The following is a 23,031-nucleotide window of genomic DNA, read 5'->3' as shown; positions in this document are numbered from 1 at the left end:
AAAAAAATAATAATAATTATAGCGAGGTAAAGGCAGCGGAAGTAAAGGAAGTCTCCCTCCCCCCACAATGCAATAATTAGTTTGGGGATTAAATAAGGGAAATATTTAGAACAGAAACCTTTGTCACCTGGAAATGCAAGGATTCTCAATAATTACAGATATGACAGGGCCCCTTTAAATTAAAAATAAAAAAAACTATTCTGTTGCAACTTTACTCAACTTCCACGTCCTAAAAAGTGGAGCAAGTAATATTTCAATATAATGTATTTACATTAGAGAACTGGCCTAAAAACACTGATAAACCTCCCCAATACAGATTTAAATCCCCTGCTTCCTCTCCATATAGTATAGTATGAAACTTACTGCCTGCAGCCACCACTAGAGGGAGCTTAGTGCACAGGAATATATACAATCACCATTGAACTCAATAGAAGCTGCCTCCACAGTAAGTACACCACTCTGATAAGACGAAGATCCTTATACTAATATGTAATTATATTACTGTTTTATCAGTGATGTCAGTGACAGGGGCCAGTGATGTCAGACATGATATACAGGCTGGTTGTCAGCAGTAATGGATGAATAGCTGCTCCTGTAGTATAAGGTGTGAGGATCTCATGTCTGATCACAATGTAATGATATTATATCAGTGATGTCAGTGACAGGGGGCGGGGCTGTGACAACCTCTCAGACATGATATAGGGGCAGGTTGTCAGCAGTAATAGATGAATAGCTGCTCCTGTAGTATAAGGTGTGAGGATCTCATGTCTGATCACAATGTAATTATATTATATCAGTGATGTCAGTGACAGGGGGCGGGGCTGTGACAACCTCTCAGACATGATATACAGGCTGGTTGTCAGCGGTAATGGATGAACAGCTGCTCCTGTAGTATAAGGTGTGAGGATCTCATGTCTGATCACAATGTAATGATATTATATCAGTGATGTCACTGACAGGGGGCGGGGCTGTGACAACCTCTCAGACATGATATACAGGCAGGTTGTCAGCAGTAATAGATGAATAGCTGTTCCTGTAGTATAAGGTGTGAGGATCTCATGTCTGATCACAATGTAATATTATATCAGTGATGACAGGGGGCGGGGCTGTGACAACCTCTCACACATGATATACAGGCTGGTTGTCAGCAGTAATATATGAATAGCTGCTCCTGTAGTATAAGGTGTGAGGATCTCATGTCTGATCACAATGTAATGATATTATATCAGTGATGTCAGTGACAGGGGGCGGGGCTGTGACAACCTCTCAGACATGATATAGGGGCAGGTTGTCAGCAGTAATAGATGAATAGCTGCTCCTGTAGTATAAGGTGTGAGGATCTCATGTCTGATCACAATGTAATGATATTATATCAGTGATGTCAGTGACAGGGGGCGGGGCTGTGACAACCTCTCAGACATGATATAGGGGCAGGTTGTCAGCAGTAATAGATGAATAGCTGCTCCTGTAGTATAAGGTGTGAGGATCTCATGTCTGATCACAATGTAATGATATTATATCAGTGATGTCAGTGACAGGGGGCGGGGCTGTGACAACCTCTCAGACATGATATACAGGCAGGTTGTCAGCAGTAATAGATGAGTAGCTGCTCCTGTAGTATAAGGTGTGAGGATCTCATGTCTGATCACAATGTAATTATATTATATCAGTGATGTCAGTGACAGGGGGCGGGGCTGTGACAACCTCTCAGACATGATATACAGGCAGGTTGTCAGCAGTAATAGATGAATAGCTGCTCCTGTAGTATAAGGTGTGAGGATCTCATGTCTGATCACAATGTAATGATATTATATCAGTGATGTCAGTGACAGGGGGCGGGGCTGTGACAACCTCTCAGACATGATATACAGGCAGGTTGTCAGCAGTAATAGATGAATAGCTGCTCCTGTAGTATAAGGTGTGAGGATCTCATGTCTGATCACAATGTAATTATATTATATCAGTGATGTCAGTGACAGGGGGCGGGGCTGTGACAACCTCTCAGACATGATATACAGGCAGGTTGTCAGCAGTAATAGATGAGTAGCTGCTCCTGTAGTATAAGGTGTGAGGATCTCATGTCTGATCACAATGTAATGATATTATATCAGTGATGTCACTAACAGGGGGCGGGGCTGTGACAACCTCTCAGACATGATATACAGGCAGGTTGTCAGCAGTAATAGATGAATAGCTGCTCCTGTAGTATAAGGTGTGAGGATCTCATGTCTGATCACAATGTAATTATATTATATCAGTGATGTCAGTGACAGGGGGCGGGGCTGTGACAACCTCTCAGACATGATATACAGGCTGGTTGTCAGCAGTAATAGATGAATAGCTGCTCCTGTAGTATAAGGTGTGAGGATCTCATGTCTGATCACAATGTAATTATATTATATCAGTGATGTCAGTGACAGGGGGCGGGGCTGTGACAACCTCTCAGACATGATATACAGGCTGGTTGTCAGCAGTAATGGATGAATAGCTGCTCCTGTAGTATAAGGTGTGAGGATCTCATGTCTGATCACAATGTAATGATATTATATCAGTGATGTCAGTGACAGGGGGCGGGGCTGTGACAACCTCTCAGACATGATATACAGGCTGGTTGTCAGCAGTAATAGATGAGTAGCTGCTCCTGTAGTATAAGGTGTGAGGATCTCATGTCTGATCACAATGTCAGTAACAGGGGGCGGGGCTGTGACAACCTCATACTACAGAATTAAATGGAATATTCTCTGCATTGATTATTGACACTACTGATTTATTATATATAATTATTTTTTTTATTAAAATCACAATAATAATCACAGTGGCACAAAGTGTACAAAACCCCAAAGGCATGTTGTGTTCCCCCGAAGTCAGAAAAGTACTAATACAAAAGGGTGACGGCACCTGTCCTCTAATACCATGTACCCATAATAGGGTGACTGTTAGGTCCCCCATGTAATTTGGCTCACAGACCTTGGTGCTGCAGATCCCATAGCGGAGCGGCGGCTGATGATGTCGTCGTCCTTTTTTTAGTGCGTTTAATATTAAAATAGATATTTTCTCCACTTAAAAAAGTATACAAATGTTTTCCGTGTGCGTCACAGGGGAGACAGCCTCTGCCAATCTAAGTCCCCGATCCTGCGTCCTTCAGGTTTGGTCTTATATCACCGCCTCTCCCTGATTAATTCACAGTTTTATACCCCCCTCCCCAAAAATAAAAAATACATTCAGTGTAAAGAGGACCCTGCAAATGTGCCTCTGTATAGAAGTACAACTCTCATCCTCAGAGTCCTCGTTGTCAGTGCTGTGATCAGAGCGATAAGAAGATATCAACAAGTATTGGTCCCGATGAAGCACCAGGGGTGTGAGCAGCGGCGCGGGGGTCTCCGTGTTATTTCCCTGAGAGCAGCGGCGGAGTGTAATGAGACTGGCCCCGGCGCAGTTCCTGCTGCAGCTGTTCCTTCAAGGTGGAAATCTGTGGATGACAAAGTAACAGCAGATGATGGAGATGCAGATCCTGACCGCACCTGCTTGGAGATGTAGTACCCCAGGCTCTACCTGTTCCTCCAGGCCTCTGATCCTCTGGCGGTGTGCCCTCTCCCGGGCGTCCAGTGTGCGCTCGGCCTGGGTTTGGGCACTCCGTAGTCTCTCGATTTCCAGCTGCAGCTCCTGCCGATGTCGCGCTGCCGTCTCCATCAGGCTCTGGGAATGTGTCTGCTCCATGTCTGCGATCTGAGCCTGAGTGGAAAAGCGGGTGATGGGATCGGACGGTACACGGGTGGATCTGGCACTAGGAGCAGGATCTATGGCGGCAAGCATTGGATAGTTCTGCTCTAGATGGAACGGGAGGCGACAGCTGATGGGGTCGGGATAAGCGGCAGCAGAAAGCGAAGGATCCAGAGCACCACCTCACAGGATAAGGCTGCGTTCACACGGGCGAGATTTCCGCGCGGGTGCAATGCGGTAGGTGAACGCATTGCACCCGCACTGAATCCGGACCCATTCATTTCAATGAGACTGTTCAGATGAGCGATGATTTTCACGCATCACTTGTGCATTGCGTGAAAATCGCAGCATGCTCTATATTCTGCGTTTTTCACACAACGCAGGCCCCATAGAAGTGAATGGGGTTGCGTGAAAATCGCAAGCATCCGCAAGCAAGTGCGGATGCGGTGCGATTTTCACGCATGGTTGCTAGGTGACAGTCTATTCACTGTATTATTTTCCCTTATAACATGGTTATAAGGGAAAATAATAGCATTCTGAATACAGAATGCTTAGTAAAATAGCGCTGGAGGGGTTAAAAAAAATAAACAAATTAACTCACCTTCTCCTCTTGATCGCGTAGTTCCCGGGCTCTTCTGATGAGCTGTCGGCTAAAGAACCTTTGGTGACGTCAGATCACATGGTCCATCACCGTGGTGATGGACCATGTGATTGGAGCATGTGATCTGACGTCACCACAGGTCCTAGCCTGTAGTTCATCATTAAAGAAGAGACCAGGAACTACGCGGAGGAGGCGAGTTAATTTTTTTTTTTTTTTTTTTAACCCTCTATTGATCACCTACTATGCATTCTGTATTCAGAATGCTATTATTTCCCCTTAGAACCATGTTATAAGGGAAAATAATACAATCTACACTACAACTAACCCAAAACTGAACTTCTGTGAAGAAGTTCGGGTCTGGGTACCACAGTCGGTTTTTTATCACGCACGTGCAAAACACATTGCACCCGCGCGATAAAAACGGAACATCGGAACACAATCGCAGTCAAAACTGACTGCAATTGCATTCCTACTCGCGCGGGTTTGCCGCAACACACCGGGACGCATCCGGACCTAATCCGGAAACGCTCGTGTGAACCCAGCCTAAGTCTCCATACAGCACTGAGCAACAAAGCATTTACCGTCTTATATACTCCATTCACATCAAGAACTGCAGTCACTTTTCTGTTGGTTTCAGCTTAGATCTCGGTCTGCAAGGCTTGACAGATCGCTGCTGCTTCAGAGCAGTTCTGCGCTCTGGGAGAAGTAGTCTTCAACCCTAGACCAGGGAAAAGCAACCATTGGAAATGCAGCTGTTGTGAAACTACAACTCCCAGCATGCACATTTGCTCAGTTGTGCTCAGAAATAGAGCGTGCTGTGAGTTGTAGTGCTGAAGGTTGCCGATCCCTGTTGTCTCTGAGTCAAGAGGACACAGGCAGCAATGCAATGAAGCAGAGCCCAGTGCATTGTGTGATCTTAGCCAACATGCTCAGTGTGTCTGTCAGCAGAAGTGTTGCTACAGCTTTGGCTGTGACTGGAGTACACAACCTGATTTCTATTGAGGATTTAAATTTGAGGCTTCACTTAGTATTGTACTTTTTTTTTTTTTTTTTTAAGCCAAAATCAGGATTGGACTCTAAGGAGAGAAAAAAAAATCTAATGTGACGCTTTTCTTGAATCCACCCGAGTGGACATTTTTTTTGGCACACAGCATTGTGCACGAATAAAAAAAAGGATTTTTTTTTTTTTTGGAGGGAGGCTATTATACCTCACTTTGCAAATTAGAATAAGGACTCATGCACACGAACAGTGGGTCCGCAAAATACAGGCCCCGGCCGTTTTTGCACCGCATTACCAAAGCGGACCCATTCACTTGAATGGGTTTGCGGTGCGGAACGGAAGCATTACTACTTTTTTGCAGTGCTGATCAGGGACCCCATTCAAGTGAATGGGTCCACGTGCGGCCCTACGGTCAGTGCCTATGCATTGCGATTCACAGCACGGGCCTGGCCAGCACACGTTCGTGTGCATGAGTCCTTACACTGGTTTAGGAACGCTTCCCCCGATCTTGGCTTAAAAAAAAATAAAAAATATGAAAAATCCACATGCTCAGCATTATTGCGAGGAGGAGATGAGAGAGGAGGGCTCATGCAGGCAGCCAGGGGAAAGCTCGGAAAACGGATCCTGTGAGGGCAAGAGGGTGAAGATGGTCAGGATGTGGGGGCACCTTAGCTCTGTTTCCTGACTACTAGGCCTCACTCACCAGACTGAATGTGATCTTGCGCCTAACCCTGTATAATTGCGCCTTCACAGGGACAGCGGGGGAGGGGAGAAAGAATGACATGAACCAACCAATAGGAAGACCGAGCCCATCCAGCCCCCAACCACTTCCCTGAACTAGAGCTCGGCCTGTGAAAGCTGCGGTCAATACAGAGGGACTCCTACCTCCAGCGCCTGCACCTGTCTCTGGGCCTCCGCCAACTCCTGCTCCACCGTAGTCAGGGACCGATCCAAGCGACCCCTCTCTGCAGACAGACGCAACGTGTCCTCCGCTGTCTTCAGCTTCTCTCGCTCTACCTGCAGTGAGGCCAAAGTATATGACTTCATACGGCAGCGTATAAACTGCACCACATCCTCCGAGCAGAGAGAGAGAGAGAACATGCTGGACCCGAGGGCGGACAGAATAAGATTTGGAGAAGGTCCTACAGTGAACCGGACAACAGAGAAAAACACATGCTGACACAAAGCTTGAGGCTGCACTACTGAGACATTCTAATGGCACACCATTCTGGATCCGAATCCACATGAATGTCCGCACATGACTGGCACCGTTCTGACCAAGCAGGTGTTAGATATTGAGGTGGATGGTCATAAGGATCCACATGAAGTCTCCCTGACAACACTGCACCTAAAATCCAGATCGGCCTCCGCTCCGGCATTGTTAATATGTGGGTACAGGGTAAAAGGTCCCGACATGCTCCCCTCACCTTGTCCAGTGTTTTCTTCAGTGCGTTCTTATCCTTCTCGAGGCGCAGGGACGAGCGCTCCACCTCCCGTTTCTCCCCCTCTAACTGAGCCACTGCACGCTGCAGCCCGGCCAGCCGCTCCTGGAGGACGTCTCTCTCTTCCTGCAGCTTCTTGAGGTTACGGAGAGACACACCTTCACATTCTTGACGCTGTTGCAGAAGCTGTGAGGAAGGAGTAGAAAATCATAATTACACTTACCGGTAAATGGATTTTCCAGAACCCATGACAGCACCATAGAGAGAGATGGGTCTGCCCCCACAACTGGACAGGAAGCCCCAGAGCAATCAAAAAGGGAACACCAACTTCCTCCCTCAGTGTTCATTTCAGAGTAGATCAGTAGGAGCCATACAAAATAGAATTCCTATAACCTCATTCTTTCTTTTACTTGAAAGACAGAAACAACCATAAGCACCAGGGAGGGAATTAGAGGTGTGCTGTCATGGGTTCTGGAAAATCCAATTACTGGTAAGTGTAATTATAATTTTTCCCCTTCTCCCATGACTTTTACCCAGGCAGCCCCCCCGATGTTAGCATCAGAGTATTTCATGCTCCGATGCGCTCCCTTGCCCTGCGCTTTATCGCACAGGGCAAGGGCTCTTTTATTTACAACAACACACTGCTGGGCGGAGGCTTCTGCCCAGCAGTGTGTTCGGTGACGACACTGGCTCTGATGGGCGGGCTTTAGCGCTGCCCTAGCCGTTTTACAGGCTAGGGCAGGGCAGCGCTAAAGCCCGCCCATCAGTGCCAGTGACGTCACCGGGCTCACTGCTGGGCTGAAGCCTCCGCCTGGCAGCCCTATGGAGAGCCCGGTTAGTCACCGGAACTCCAGAAAATGCCTTTGCCCTGCGCGATTTAGCTCAAAGGCAGCCAGCCGCCCCCAGGCGCGGGCTCAAAGGCAGCCAGCCGCCCCCAGGCGCAGGCTCAAAGGCAGCCAGCCGCCCCCAGGCGCAGGCTCAAAGGCAGCCAGCCGCAGGCTCAAAGGCAGCTAGCCGCCCCAGGCGCAGGCTCAAAGGCAGCCAGCCTACCAGGTGTAGGCTCAAAGGCAGCCAGCCAGACAGGCATAGACCCAAAGGCAGTAAGCTGACCCAGCATGGACGCACAAGTGTTCAACCAACCAGGCATAGATGCACAGGCGCTCAGCAGACCAGGCTTTCAACGAAGCAGGTATAGATGCAAGACATTCAGCTAAGCAAGCATAGATGCACAGATGGACCGCCAACCAGGCGTTCAACAAAGTCGGCATAGATGCAAAAATGTTTAGCCAGACAGGCATAGCCACACAGGCATACAGCCAAGCAGGCACAGGGCATCGGAATTCAATGAAACCAACATGAGATCAAAGGCATTCAGCCTGAAGCCAATAGGCAACCAACCAGGCCCCATAGCTTTCAGGCCTCCCCCTAAAAGCTAAGAGGCAGTCAACCAGGCCCCGAAGCCATGAGGCAGTCAACCGGGCCCTCAAGCCCGACAAATATTCAAACCTATCAATCATGCTAAAAGGCACCAAACAGATTCATACCAACCACGCAACACAAAGATTCGATGTATAACCTAAGTTCATAAGGTGTTCCTTGTTTCACAGTCCCGGAGGCTGCATGCTCCAGGCTCCTCTGTCCGGAGGACAGGAAACCACACTGAGGGAGGAAGCTTCCTGTCCAGTTGTGGGGTTGGATCCATCTCTCTCTCTATGGTGCTGTCATAGGTGAAGGGAAAAAGGGGGTTCATGTACAAAATACTAAATGAAAATATGAGGCGGCACCGGGAATGGACCTTTATAAGAGGCATCAATGGTAACTAACCTCCTGCAGTTGTCGGACTTGTCCTTCCAGCTCCATGCGCCGAAGTTCTCCCTCTGCCACCTCATCCCTCAGCTCCTGGATCTGCTCAATTAATCCCGCGTTCTGCTTCTTCCCATCTGCCACGGCGAGCCGTGCCACCTCCAAACGCTCCTGGTGGAGGAAGAAATGTCAGAGACCTTAGCACAGGTCTGTTCTGTTGTGTTCAGAGGCGCAATGCTCTGCAGGGTTCAACAGGTCTGACCTGCAGGATGCGTCTTTCGTGCTCGCTGGTGGTCAACATCTTCTGCAGTTGTCCCATCTTCTCTTGCGAGGAGCTGGTGCTGGAGTTGCTCTCGGAGAGGGCGCTGGACAAGCTCTGCACTTTCTCCTTCAATGAGTTCTCGCTGTCCTGGACCTTACCCAGGGTGGTGTTCAGGCGGTCCACACACAGCTGCAGCGCACCCACCTTCCCCTCACTGTCTGAAAGCTGGGGAGAGCAAGAAGAGGGTTGTAAATAGGAGAGCACTCAAATAATCCGAAAAAGATTTAATAGAAATGTATACAGCGTTCTCTGAAGTTATAGGATTACTCCCGGGATGAGCATTACAACTTAAAGGGGTTTTCCAGGATTCTGATATTGATCGTCTATCCTCAGGATAGGTCATCAATATCAGTTTGCTGGGGGTCCGACTCCCAACACTGCCACTGATCGGCTGTTTGAAGAAGCCATGACGCTCCGGGGAGTGCAGTGCCATCCCATTCATCGGTCACACAGCCTATGTGCATCTCAGTCCCATTCAAGTGGATGGGACTGGGCTGCAGTACCAAGCACAGCCACTATACAAGGTATGGCGCTGTGCTTGGTATGCCATGGCGTTCAATGGACCACAGCCTCTTCAAAGAGATGGTCAGCGTCAGTGCCACAGATGACACACTGATGACCTATCCAGGAGACAGGTCACTAATATTCTATTTCCGGAAACCACCTTTAAGACCGGAACAATATGAAAAACTAGTAATTGGTTCTGAATCTCACCAAAAGAGAACAAAAGTGAAAACTAATCTAATAACTAACAAAGTTAAGTCGTTGTGAATAAAAGTCAGAAACTGGAACTGGTAAATCCCTTTCTGTGCAGTAAATCCTTTCTTCAGGGTCCTGGACATTATACACTGTACCAGAAAATCTAATGGAAAGGAAGAGCACACCCTGACAGAACATGTAGTACCGCACTATACTGTGGAGAGGCGCTACTACACAGCCAGTCAGCACATGCACTTCAGTAACATAGGTGGTTTACAGGTGAAATATGCTGCAGGATTTTAAGCTGAAAATAAAGGCTGTAATGCAGGATCAGTAGAGGATAAGTAATGGGAGAAAAGGGATGCAAATGAGCTCTTGACAAGCTCTGCCTCTAATGCCACCAGATGTAAGGCAGCTATCCTATAAGTCAATGTTCAGCTCTTTAACTAAGCCTTGAGACATGACTTGGATATTAAATAAGCCAGCACCTCATCTGCAGACAGCTGTTTCAGGGTGATTGCCCCTCATCAGTGCAGAGCAGAGAAAGGCTTAACTGGGTGAGAGGCCTGTGTCCGGGTCAGGGGGGAACTAACTCTCCTTAGGGCGAGATCACCTTAATCAGCATGCCAGTACTCTCTGCTCTGCACTGATGAGGGGCAATCACCCCGAAACAGCTGTCTGCAGATGAGATGCTGGCTTATTTAATATCAAAGTCATGTCTCAAGGCTTAGTTAAAGAGCTGAACATTGACTTATAGGATAGCTGCCTTACATCTGGTGGCATTAGAGGCAGAGCTTGTTAAGAGCTGATTTGCATCCCTTTTCTCCCAGAATTCCAGAGGAGCATGTATGGCCTATAAGTCTCCTCACACTGATTAAGGTGCTCTCTCCCTAAGGAGAGATAGTACCCCCTAAGGATAAGTAATGTAATGTATGTACACAGTGACTGCACCAGCAAAATAGTGAGTGCAGCTCTGGAGTATAATACAGGATGTAACTCAGGATCAGTACAGGATAAGTAATGTATGTACACAGTGACTCCACCAGCAGAATAGTGAGTGCAGCTCTGGAGTATAATACAGGATGTAACTCAGGATCAGTACAGGATAAGTAATGTAATGTATGTACACAGTGATTGCACCAGCAGAATAGTGAGTGCAGCTCTGGAGTATAATACAGGATGTAACTCAGGATCAGTACAGGATAAGTAATGTATGTACACAGTGACTCCACCAGCAGAATAGTGAGTGCAGCTCTGGAGTATAATATAGGATGTAACTCAGGATCAGTACAGGATAAGTAATGTAATGTATGAACACAGTGACTGCACCAGCAGAATAGTGAGTGCAGCTCTGGAGTATAATACAGGATATAACTCAGGATCAGTACAGGATAAGTAATGTATGTACACAGTGACTCCACCAGCAGAATAGTGAGTGCAGCTCTGGAGTATAATACAGGATGTAACTCAGGATCAGTACAGGATAAGTAATGTAATGTATGTACACAGTGATTGCACCAGCAGAATAGTGAGTGCAGCTCTGGAGTATAATACAGGATGTAACTCAGGATCAGTACAGGATAAGTAATGTATGTACACAGTGACTCCACCAGCAGAATAGTGAGTGCAGCTCTGGAGTATAATATAGGATGTAACTCAGGATCAGTACAGGATAAGTAATGTAATGTATGAACACAGTGACTGCACCAGCAGAATAGTGAGTACAGCTCTGGAGTATAATACAGGATGTAACTCAGGATCAGTACAGGATAAGTAATGTAATGTAGGTATACAGTGACTCCACCAGCAGAATAGTGAGTGCAGCTCTGGAGTATAATACAGGATGTAACTGGCGCTATGAGTGTTTGTTACAACCTTCTCTCTTTTTTATGGGAAAACTGTTTAGATTGTAACAAACATCTGAGTGTGTGTGTGGGAAAGGGGGGTGTTCTCCACTGATGATAATACTCGTTACAGGCATTCCTATGGAATTACCGGTTATAACGCATGCAAACAGTGAAGTCAGCTCTGCTACATCTGCACTGATCACCTGTCTCTGCAGCCCTTCTATCCGCTGCTGCATATCTTGTATCTCAGCCTCTCGATCAGCCAGCACCAGCCTGACCCTCTGCAGCTCGCCTTCCAATCCTCTGCGGGACAGCTCCAGTTTAGTGTTGCGATTTTCGGCAGCGTCAAGCACTTCCTTCAAACGTCGCTTGTCGCTCTCAAGTTTTGCTTCATTCGCTTTCATTTTATTGACTTTCTCCTGATGAACAAATGAGAAGTAAAAGGTAAATGCATCTGCACCCGTCATAGAACTGCTCTGCCTGGAACCAAGGAACCAGCTGTCGGCCATGATATCCCCAAGACCCTGCATGTTGTGTCTAACAAAAAGGCAACAGGGCTGATAATGTCCGGACGTGAGATGCTTAGAATAAAATATAAGCTGCTCAAATACAATAAAAACATTATAAACTGTCTGAAATTACAAACTCCAACAGTGATGGACAATGGCTGTGTGGAAACAGTCTCCACTAGGGGGAGCTCATCTATATAGCCCCCATCTGCATTAAAATTCCACTAGGCTGGATGATGAATAAATGTGGACATTCCCTTTAAGGCTGCATTCAGACTGTATGACAAGAGAAGAAAGGTTTCCGTATTGGTCGTCCTTAGTACTTAAGGGAATCTGTCGCCATGATCTTGGATTATTATCTGCTGTAATTACGTGAGCAGTGCTGCACATAAAGAGTCAAGATCACCATATTTTATTTTACTACTGCCCCCCGTTTCCTCGCTGTCAGGGTTTAAAGCTGCCATGAAATGTATTGTCTGTACCGCTGTGCATGCGCACAGGAGTCCTCTCCACTATATTAGCACAACAGTCAGGACTGTATTTCAATAGGGCTTTGAGTGCTGACACGAAGGATATTGTAGAAAAATAAGAAAATGGCCATCTGGACTAAAGATGAGCGAACTGATTCAGACTTTGTCCTGATTTGTTTTAAAATTTTGGGTGATAGAGAGAGAGCGAGATGCAAACTAGAGAAGAGCAAATTTCTTGAAATTTGTTTTGTCTCCGATTTGCCGAACTTTTAAGAAAATTCTATTAGGGTAGGAATCAATTCTACCCAAGTCCTAGAAGATGAGAGAGACAGGCTTAGGCCAGACACACACGAGCGAGTTCAATGCAATACACTCGCAGCGTGCATCAGTGTGAGATCCCGTTCTGACCTCCCCTTCTCTGACAGTATCGCACAGCATTATACTGATTCATAATGTTGTGTGACCCAAGGAGTCCTGGAATCTATTATATTACACTGACAGAATGATGTCAGTGTAATTCAGTATATTTCAGGACTCTAAGGCCCCTTTCACACAGGGGCGAGATTTCCGCGCGGGTGCAATACGTGATGTGAACGCATTGCGCCCGCACTGAATCCGGACCCATTCATTTCTATGGGGCTGTGCACATGAGCGGTTATTTTCACGCATCACTTGTGCGTTGCGTGAAAATCGCAGCATGCTCTATATTGTGCGTTTTTCACGCAACGCAGGCCCCATAGAAATGAATGGGGCTGCGTGAAAATCGCAAGCATCCGCAAGCAAGTGCAGATGCGGTGCGATTTTCACGCACGATTTCTAGGAGACAATCGGGATGGTTATAACATGGTTATAAGGAAAAATAATAGCATTCTTAATACAGAATGCATAGTACAATAGGGCTGGAAAGGTTAAAAAAAATAATAAAAAATTTAACTCGCCTTAATCCACTTGTTCGCGCAGCCTGGCTTCTCTTCTGTCTTCTTCTTTGCTGTGCAGGAAAAGGACCTTTGATGACGTCACTGTGGTCATCACATGGTCCGTCACAAGATCCATCACCATGGTGATGGATCATGTGATGGACCATGTGATGAGCGCAGTGATGTCATCAAAGGTCCTATTCCTCAAAGAAGAAGACAGAAGAGAAGTCGGGCTGCGCGAGCAAGTGGATTAAGGTGAGTTAAATTATTTTTTTTTATTTTTTTTTTTAACCCCTCCAGCCCTATTGTACTATGCATTCTGTATTAAGAATGCTATTATTTTCCCTTATAACCATGTTATGAGGGAAAATAATAAAATCTACACAACACCGATCCCAAGCCCGAACTTCTGTGAAGAGGTTGAGATTCGGGTACGGGTACAGGTACCAAACATGCCGATTTTTCTCACGCGCGTGCAAAACGCATTACAATGTTTTGCACTCACGCGGAAAAATCGCGCATTTTACCGCGACGCACCCGCATCTTATCCGGGCCAAAAACATGACGCCCGTGTGAAAGAGGCCTAAGGGTTACAACTGTTGTGCTTTTTCATAAGTGTATATAACATTATGTAAAATTATCCTAATTATAGTGGATTTGGTGTATAATAGGCCATGTGTGTTATATTCACCATTTTGAATGTATTTTAAAGATGGCCGAGAGAAGTTCATGGAAAGGTCACTGTTCATGAGATTTCTTCTCATGAATGTACCAGTCTGAGAAGAGGCATGCTTGTCTCCTTATGGATTTATGACTTAGATAAGGATATTCTCTACAGGTAGCTGGTGCTAAATACCTCTACAGTTTGGTATTTATTAATGAAGCAGAAAATCTGTGATGTATACGTATATGTATAATCAACCTTAGTTTTGTATAAGAAAATCAATAAGACATATGTATTGTTTTATATTGTTGAATATTATGAAGGACATCATATATATTTCTCAATAGGAACGCATATATTCCTATTATATGATGAAAACAGTTTAAGTATGGACTTTGTTAATGAATATCTGTAAAGATGTGTTATTTTAACTAACCATAAATCACCCATTGGAGTAGAAGAGGAGGCACAGATATCTGCGAGAGTACAGTGTTCATTATATTATTTATCAATACATAAATCTGACAGTATGGGAAAAGTTCAAATGGTGCCTAAAAGTCTGTGCTTAATTGGTAGAAGTGTCAGAATTAATCGCTCTAGCTTTGATTTAGGTTCCAGAGGTCATGTATATAGAATGTGAGAAAGTCATACTTGGATATTTAACCCTTAAAGGGTTTCTGTCACCCCACAAAACTCATTTTTTTTTTTTTGGATAGTTAGATTCCTCATAGCGCGATATAGGAGAATATAATAGTCTTACTTACTTTCATGCGGCCGATTCTTTATAAAACGAAGTTTTATAATATGTAAATGAGGGCTCTACCAGCAAGTAGGGCGTCTACTTGCTGGTAGCCGCAGCAGAAAACCGCCCCCTCGCCGTGTTGATTGACAGGGCCAGCCGTGATCTCCTCCTCCGGCCGGCCCTGTCAGTAATTCAAAAATCGCGCGCCTCTGGTCATTCGGCGCAGGCGCTCTGAGATGAGGAGGCTCGTCTCCTCAGCACTCTCTCAGTGCGCCTGCGCCGATGACGTCTTCTCTTTCGATGATGTCATCGGCGCACTGAGGGAGTGCTGAGGAGACGAGCCTCCTCATCTCAGAGCGCCTGCGCCGAATGACCAGAGGCGCGCGATTTTTGAATTACTGACAGGGCCGGCCGGAGGAGGAGATCACGGCTGGCCCTGTCAATCAACACGGCGAGGGGGCGGTTTTCTGCTGCGGCTACCAGCAAGTAGACGCCCTACTTGCTGGTAGAGCCCTCATTTACATATTATAAAACTTCGTTTTATAAAGAATCGGCCGCATGAAAGTAAGTAAGACTATTATATTCTCCTATATCGCGCTATGAGGAATCTAACTATCCAAAAAAAAAATAATGAGTTTTGTGGGGTGACAGAAACCCTTTAATAGAATGATACTAATAGTTTAGGTAATAGTGTCACCTAGGGGTAAATGAGTAACATTACACCAACAGCAGAAGTGCATTTTGGGTAATACAACAACATCACAGACCTTATCATATGTACACGCCTAGCTGACAATGATTGGAAAACTCCAGTTAGGAAGGTGTGTCTAACTGATAAGTTTCTGATCATAAACCACACACACACACACACACACACACACACACACACACACACACACGAGGGAGAGAAACAGAACGGAAACAAAAAGAGCAACAGGAAAAAAAAAAAAAAAAGGGGGAACCAGGAAAACACAAAGAAACAAAGAAAACCCAGGAGAAAGATCCTAATGACCAGATCGTACCTAGTCTCTGCACATCATCTGCATTCTCGGTAATGTATGACTTTATTTTGTGTAGTATTGATATAAATTAATCAACCTGATATTTTGCAAACTCCCCGCTGTTGGCGGATGTATAATTGTTAAAAGTGCTACATCAATATTGTCACTATTCAGTAAAGATGCATATTACTGAATAAAAGACCTAAATATTGATTTCAGAGGTAACTCTCTGATTGGAATAATTTCATTCCATAGTCAATACCAGGCTTGATAATTTATAAGTTGTGTGACCATCCTACTCGATTATCTGAGATTTGTCATGGTTTGTGCAGAGCAAGGGTTCGTATTTATCCTTTAACATTATTAAGCTTTTATATCTAAAATTTGTGGTCGAGGTGGATTGTATTATATTCTTCTGCCTGAGAGGTACTGTGTACACGCTGGTATTTGTGTTGGTGCCATCTAGTGGCGAATTTTGGGTACTGCATATCACTGTGTATCATTGCAGATTATTGAATTTCACATTGATTGTATTTTAAATTATTGTATAATAAATCATTTTATCATTATATTTTTGCATAGGAGCTTGTACCTTATTTACGGATTGCACAATATAATTAAATTAACAACGATCTCTTTTTAAGGTGTTTTATATGTCCACCTCGAGGATCAATGCCCTTTGAAATGTTTCCTTTGATCCTATATTTTTTTTATATAAACCATTTGCTTTATATCCCAGACAACACAGCATTATAAATCATTATAATAATGCTGTGTGATCATGTCAGAGAAGGGGAGGTCAGAAAGGGACCTCACATTGACGCCCGCTCTGAGTTTACCGCATTGAACTTGCTTGTTTGTGTCTGGCCTTACTGTTCATTTCTTTTTTGAAGTAAAGCTTATTTGAATGTCTTTCTCCAAAACCCAAAAGGTATGAAAATTAGCTTTCCTTCCAAAATGAAAAGATATGATACCATAAGATGTAGGGTGCTAGAATTTCCATATATTTTTCCAGAAACCCAGAGGAGCATTGTCTAGCCTACAATACTCTTCACGCTTTACATAAGGAGGAAGGTTCCCCCCCCCCCAGACCCCAACCAAGCTTATTGTCCCTGCTAAGCTCTAATAAAAAAATAAAAAAAAGAGCTGTTTGCTGGTATGAAGAGCTGTTTTCCTCTTGATAGAAGGAGGGTATTGCATGTTTCTTTTTCCAGAAGGAGTGTTCTGTGGAAGCATTTATTTTTCCTTCCTTTTGGAAGGACAACAGATTTGCATATCTCTTTGCCAGAGGAGCGTTAAATGGAGACATTTAGCATTCCATCCTTTAGGACTCTTTCACACAAGCATCACACAAGAGGCACATAGCATTATAAATCAGTATAAAGCCGTGCGCTCCTGCAAGACGAGCAGTGTCCAGAACGGAGGATCATGCTCACATGCTCAACAGTCCTAAGGGTACTTTCACACTTGCATTGTTGGATTCCGGCAGGCAGTACCCGGATCCAGAAATCCGTATGCAAACGGATAGCATTTGTTTCCGGATCTGGCTGACAAATGCATTGAAACACCGGATCCGTCTCTCCGGTGTCACCCGGAAAAACGAATCCAGTATTTATTTATTTTTCATTTTTAAAAAGGTCTGCGCATGCGCAGATCAGGAAACCAGTCCGGTTTTCCAGAACACTTAGTACCGAATCCGGCATTCCGGCAAGTGTTCTGGAATTTTGGCCGGAGAAAAAAAAATACTGTAAGAGTGACTGAACTGAAGACATCCTGATGCATACGGAGCGGATTGCTTTCCATTCAGAATGCATTAGGGTAAAACTGAAGCGTTTTTTCCCGGTATTGAGCCCCTAGGACGGAACTCAATACCAGAAAACTTTAACGCAAGTGTGAAAGTTACCCTAAGTAGGACAGATTTGCATGTTTCTAGTCCGGAGTCTTAGGGCTCTTTCACACTTGCGTTCTTGTCTTCCGGCATAGAGTTCCGTCGTCGGGGCTCTATGCCGGAAGAATCCTGATCAGTTTTATCCTAATGCATTCTGAATGGAGAGAAATCCGTTCAGGATGCATCAGGATGTCTTCAGTTCCGGAACGGAACGTTTTTTGGCCGGAGAAAATACCGCAGCATGCTGCGCTTTTTGCTCCGGCCCAAAATCCTGAAGACTTGCCGCAAGGCCGGATCCGGGATTAATGCCCATTGAAAGGCATTGATCCGGATCCGGCCTTAAGCTAAACGTCGTTTCAGCGCATTGCCGGACCCGACATTTAGCTTTTTCAGAGTGGTTACCATGGCTTCCAGGACGCTAAAGTCCTGGCAGCCATGGTAAAGTGTAGCGGGGAGCGGGGGAGCAGCATACTTACCGTCCGTGCGGCTCCCGGGGCGCTCCAGAGTGACGTCAGGGCGCCCCAAGCGCATGGATCATGTGATCGCATGGATCACGTAAGTATATTGCTCCCCCGCTCCCCACTACTACTATGGCAACCAGGACTTCAATAGTGTCCTGGGTGCCATAGTAACACTGAAAGCATTTTGAAGACGGCTCCGTCTTCAAATGCTTTCAGTACACTTGCGTTTTTCCGGATCCGGCGGGCACCTCCGGCAACGGAAGTGCACGCCGGATCCCAACAACGCAAGTGTGAAAGAGGCCTTATTCTCTCCGATTCGTGTAGAATCAATTTAGACCTGAATCAAATGTTTAGCAAAATTCTGCGAATTGGACCCGAAATGAATTTCAAGAAATTCAATTATCTGTACAATTATCTGCAGTACTCGTCATGTATGACTGCAGATAATAGTCCAGAATCATGGCGACAGATTGGCCCTAATGCATCGGTGTACAAAGACACTGAATATCTCACAATCAGCCTCCAAAATGTAATCAGCATTCTCCTGTATTACATATGGCCTCTGTATAATCAGTCTTGATAAGCTCCTGTATATATATATCCCCCATAGATGATACCTGGGCCGCCCGATGCTCGTTCTCTGCTGCCTGCAGACTACGTTCCAGGCTGGCAGCTTTCTCCAGCGCTATCTTGCGCTCCCTCTCGCAGCGTCGCAGGGTTTCCTCCTGCAGGATGAGTGTGGTCTGCACGTTACTGAGCTTCCCATCAGTGGCGCGCTTCCCTTTAAAGGTATAGAGAAATGCGTAAGACAGGAGATAGGAGGAGGTAACCTGCCCACAGCAGAGCCTTTCAGGCAATGAAGCACATTACCATTCTCCTTCAAGTTGAACTGCTGACACCTCTCACCCCGACAACTCTGCACCCCAAGTCTCCTCACCTTCCTCGATCTCTGACAGCACTTTCTGCAGCTGTTGAATCCGAGTGGTTGCTCCGTCCTTCTCAGCCTCCATCTCTACCAGCTGCCGTGATGTGGCCCCCACCTGAGTGCGCAGGTCGTCCTTACAATAAGGAAGAGAAAGGATTTTACTACCGTAGATTCCAATCCGGAATTAGAGGACGGGGAATAACTGGGAACGTTAGGACGTGGGTGACGTATCATCTGGTTAATAGCGCGGGCCCCAGGAGTCTGTGGTTGTTGACATCAGAGGCCGTATAGTGCTGCCAGTGACATTACATAGACGGGTCCCCTATGTTGGGTCAGCAACTGACATCCATCTGCACCTTCAGAGCTACAGGTCCAGAGTGAGCGGGTGATGACAGGCATAGCCTCTTGTTTAACCCCTTAGGCGCCGCTGTACAGGTCGACCATTGGTGCAGTTCACACATAAGGTAGACATGACAATAGGTTCCGACCACGTCACCAGAACAGAAGACCAGCCTCTTACGGCCCAAGACGTGTTTTTTTTCTATCTTCTCTGTGTTGCATTTTAAGAGCCATAACTTTCTAATTTTTTCCGCAGATATATCTGTATGAGGGCTTGTCGTTTGCGGGATTAGGCCTCATGCACACAACCGTTGTGTGCATCCGTGGCCGTTGTTCCATTTTCCGTGATTTTCTGCAGACCCATTGACTGTCAATGGGTCAGTTGAAAACTCGGAAAATGCACCGTTGTTCATCCGCGGCCGTGATCAGTGTTTGCTGTCCGTCAAAAAAATATGACCTGTCCTATTTTTTGGACGGACAACGGTTCACAGACCCATTCAAGTCAATGGGTCCGTGAAAAAACACGGATGCACACAAGATTGGCATCCGCGTTCGTGATCCGTGGCCGTTGGCAACTTTCACACAGACGGATCGCAGATCCGTCTGCATAAAAGCTTTTTCAGATATGAGTTTTCACTTCGTGAAAACTCATATCCGACAGTATATTCTAACACAGAGGCGTTCCCATAGTGATGGGGACGCTTCAAGGTAGAATATACTGAGAACTGTGTACATGACTGCCCCCTGCTGCCTGGCAGCACCCGGTCTTTTACAGGGGTCTGTGATCCGCACAATTAACCCCTCAGGTGCCACAGATAAAGGGTTAATTGTGCTGATCACAGCCCCCTGTAAGAGATCAGGTGCTGCCAGGGAGCAGGGGGCAGTCATGTACACAGTTCTCAGTATATTCTGACTTGAAGCGTCCCCATCACTATGGGAACGCCTCTGTGTTAGAATATACTGTCGGATACGAGTTTCACGATTTAACTCAAATCCGATGGTATATTCTAACAGAGGCGATCCCATGGTGATGGGGACGCTTCAAGTTAAAATATACCATCGGATTGGAGAAAACTCAGATCCTATTGTATATTAACTCCTGACTTTACATTGAAAGTCAATGGGGGACGGATCCGTTTGCAATTGCACCATATTGTGTCAACGTCAAACGGATCCGTCCACATTGACTTGCATTGTAAGTCAGGACGGATTCGCTTGGCTCTGCACGGCCAGGCGGACACCAAAACGACTTTTTTTCATGTCTGTGGATCCTCCAAAAATCAAGGAAGACCCACGGACGAAAAAACGGCCACGGATCACGGAAAAACGGAACCCCGTTTTGTGGACCGTGAAAAAATACTGTTGTGTGCATGAGGCCTTAGGTGTGTTTTTCCGTGGCAGGAGGAGGGATGCAAAAAAATAATAATTAGGAATTCTGCTAATGTTTCTTTTTGCATTTTCTTCCCACTGTACAGCGTGTGGTAAGAATAATAAGTTACATGTACTGTATACTACAGGCTGGTACAAATGTAAGGATACCAAACACACAGAGGTATTTTTAGGGCACCACATTGCCAGTGCCATACCTTTTTTTTTGTTTTCCACTGAAGTAGTCATGTTACTGGATGTATGGAAGTTTTTATTGATACCATTTTGGCATGCATATAATGTATTACATAATTTTTATACTTTTTTTTTTTTTTTTAGGGGGGAACAGGGGTAAAAAGGCAAATTCATCATTGCCTCATGGCAGCATTTTTTGTTTCATTTATGCCATGCGCTGTGTGGTATAATTCATACATTAACTTTGAGGCGGTGTGCTACGTGCATTTTTTTTGTTTCACTATTTTTACGCAGTCACATTTTTTTCCATCAAAAATAGGTTGATTTATATTCAGTATTCCAGAGCATTATAGACTGTCTGTGTAAGGCAACCTACCTGCATGGGTTATACCTATGGCAGACGAGTGGGCAGACTGGGGGGTTGTCGGGGTACTGCATAGGCATCCTGCGATCACATTGCGAGGGGCTAATGAGCAGAGAGAGGGAGCCCCTTACTCTGTCAGGCTTCACAGTTGCCACGGTCAGTATTGACTGCAGCATCTAAGAGGTTAAACGGCAGGGACTGGCGGTTTCTCTGATCTGGCTGTTACAGCAAGTCTCCTGCTGTCAAAAACCTCGGCATAGCTACTATGCCTCCGACATACCTGTATGGAATGGGGCCTTAACATACGGCAATCCATGATGTACAGGTGCATAATGGTGTGTTAATGGGTGACCACCAAAGACCACCTTACTCCATTTCTTACCCTTTCTCTTTGAGTGTCTCTCAGTTCCTGAAGGAAATCACGCAGAGCGGCTCGAATCACCTCAGGGTCAATGTCTGCAGTGAGCTGCTCCCCTCGTGTGGGGGACGTCGCCCTCTCTGGTGTCTTACTGCGCTCTGGACTTCCTGTGCGGGGAATGGGGCTGCCGCGTCCGTCAGTGGTGGTCGTGTAAGTGTTGTCAAATCCTAGGTGAGCAAAAGACAGACAGTGATGTGGGGGGAATTCTGCCGTGTAATCGATTCTCCAATTTACTTGTATGCTTAGATGTACCTTTCAGTGGTGAAAACGTCCTCTTGGGGGAGCCGCTGCGCCCTCGTACAGCTGGGCTTGGCGTACGTCCGGCACGGCCGATTCCCAGTGTCCTCCTCAGAGCAGAGTGCAAGTTGCTGAGTTTAAACTCCAGCTCCCTCTTCTGCCCCTCGAGCCGGGACAGTTCAGCCTCCAGTCCGTGCACGCGGCCCTCACTGGCGCTCAGTTTCAGACCAAGTTGCGCCGCCTCCTCCTGTGATGCGAGGAGCTTGATCTCCAGGTTGCGGGTATTATCCAGCAGCTTCTTCTCATTACCTCGCGCTTCCTCCAAGTTGCCCTGAAGCTCCTTCTCACGGAGGTTGAAGTCACTCTCGACCTCAGACAACTTCCTCTGGAGGGCACTGAGCTGCAGGGGGGATGACATGTTAGGAACCTGGATCACGGACCCTTTTCATCACACAGCTTTTGAACACACGCTCACCTCTTTCCTGGCAGCTTCGCGGCCGCTCTCTGTCTCCACAAGCTTCTGTTTCAGGGAGAAGCTGTCTCTGCGCGTCTCTTCTTCTCGCTGTTCACAAAGAGAAAGACGTGCCTGCACCTCGGCCAGATCTCGGCTGCGCTTCACACCCTCATCATCCAGGACCTTCAGCTGGAAAACAAGAGGTGAGAAATACAAAATGGAGCAAAGACCAATCACCCTGAAATCCTGGATAACTGGTAGATAATGGTGGGGTATGTAGTTCTGCACAGGCCCAAAATAATGCAATGAGGTCTGTCGTATCAGGGACTACACTGTGCCTCCCCTTATCTTCACCCCTGTCCTGCTCACCTGTCTGCGGAGATCCTGCAGTTCCCTCCGTGCCTCCAGCCGTGACCGCTCCACCTCTCTCAGGTTGCTGCGCAGATCTGCCGTCTCCTTCTCCGAAGCCACTCGAGACTCTTCTAGCACTGAAAGTCTCTGCTCCTTCTCCTCATTAGCACGCTTCAAGCTGTAGGTGTAGGAAGGAAATACTGGTGAGCAGCCCTGGAACAAGACGCTGCACATCACCCCCCTCCACAGACAAAGATCCCCCCGATCCAACAAAGGCTCCAATTTGGTGTATGA

At 46.2% G+C, this 23,031-nt stretch overlaps 1 protein-coding gene across 5 annotated transcripts in view; it reads right to left on the bottom strand.

The window, feature by feature from the left end:
* Positions 1-2,766: 2,766 nt before the first annotated feature.
* The window catches only part of CROCC (ciliary rootlet coiled-coil, rootletin), a 59,411-nt gene continuing 39,146 nt past the window's right edge, over positions 2,767-23,031 (bottom strand). For 4 of the 5 annotated variants that reach the window (XM_040422901.1, XM_040422892.1, XM_040422873.1 and 1 more), the window contains exons 25-37: positions 22,756-22,915; positions 22,408-22,575; positions 21,948-22,332; positions 21,660-21,862; positions 19,024-19,144; positions 18,704-18,867; positions 11,638-11,853; positions 8,829-9,053; positions 8,588-8,737; positions 6,749-6,949; positions 6,207-6,338; positions 3,553-3,732; positions 2,767-3,469 (exon numbers count right to left, since the gene is read on the bottom strand). In XM_040422901.1, the coding sequence (XP_040278835.1) occupies positions 3,386-3,469; positions 3,553-3,732; positions 6,207-6,338; positions 6,749-6,949; positions 8,588-8,737; positions 8,829-9,053; positions 11,638-11,853; positions 18,704-18,867; positions 19,024-19,144; positions 21,660-21,862; positions 21,948-22,332; positions 22,408-22,575; positions 22,756-22,915 (2,389 nt within the window). In that variant the 3' untranslated portion in view covers positions 2,767-3,385. The remainder of the gene's footprint in view (positions 3,470-3,552; positions 3,733-6,206; positions 6,339-6,748; positions 6,950-8,587; positions 8,738-8,828; positions 9,054-11,637; positions 11,854-18,703; positions 18,868-19,023; positions 19,145-21,659; positions 21,863-21,947; positions 22,333-22,407; positions 22,576-22,755; positions 22,916-23,031) is intronic. The other variant, XM_040422883.1, reaches the window with a different exon arrangement.

This window comes from Bufo bufo, chromosome 1, assembly GCF_905171765.1.
Source record: "Bufo bufo chromosome 1, aBufBuf1.1, whole genome shotgun sequence".
NCBI classification, from domain to species: domain Eukaryota; kingdom Metazoa; phylum Chordata; class Amphibia; order Anura; family Bufonidae; genus Bufo; species Bufo bufo.
Note: the sequence above shows the minus strand (reverse complement) of the source record. Positions and strands in the feature narration are given on the sequence as shown.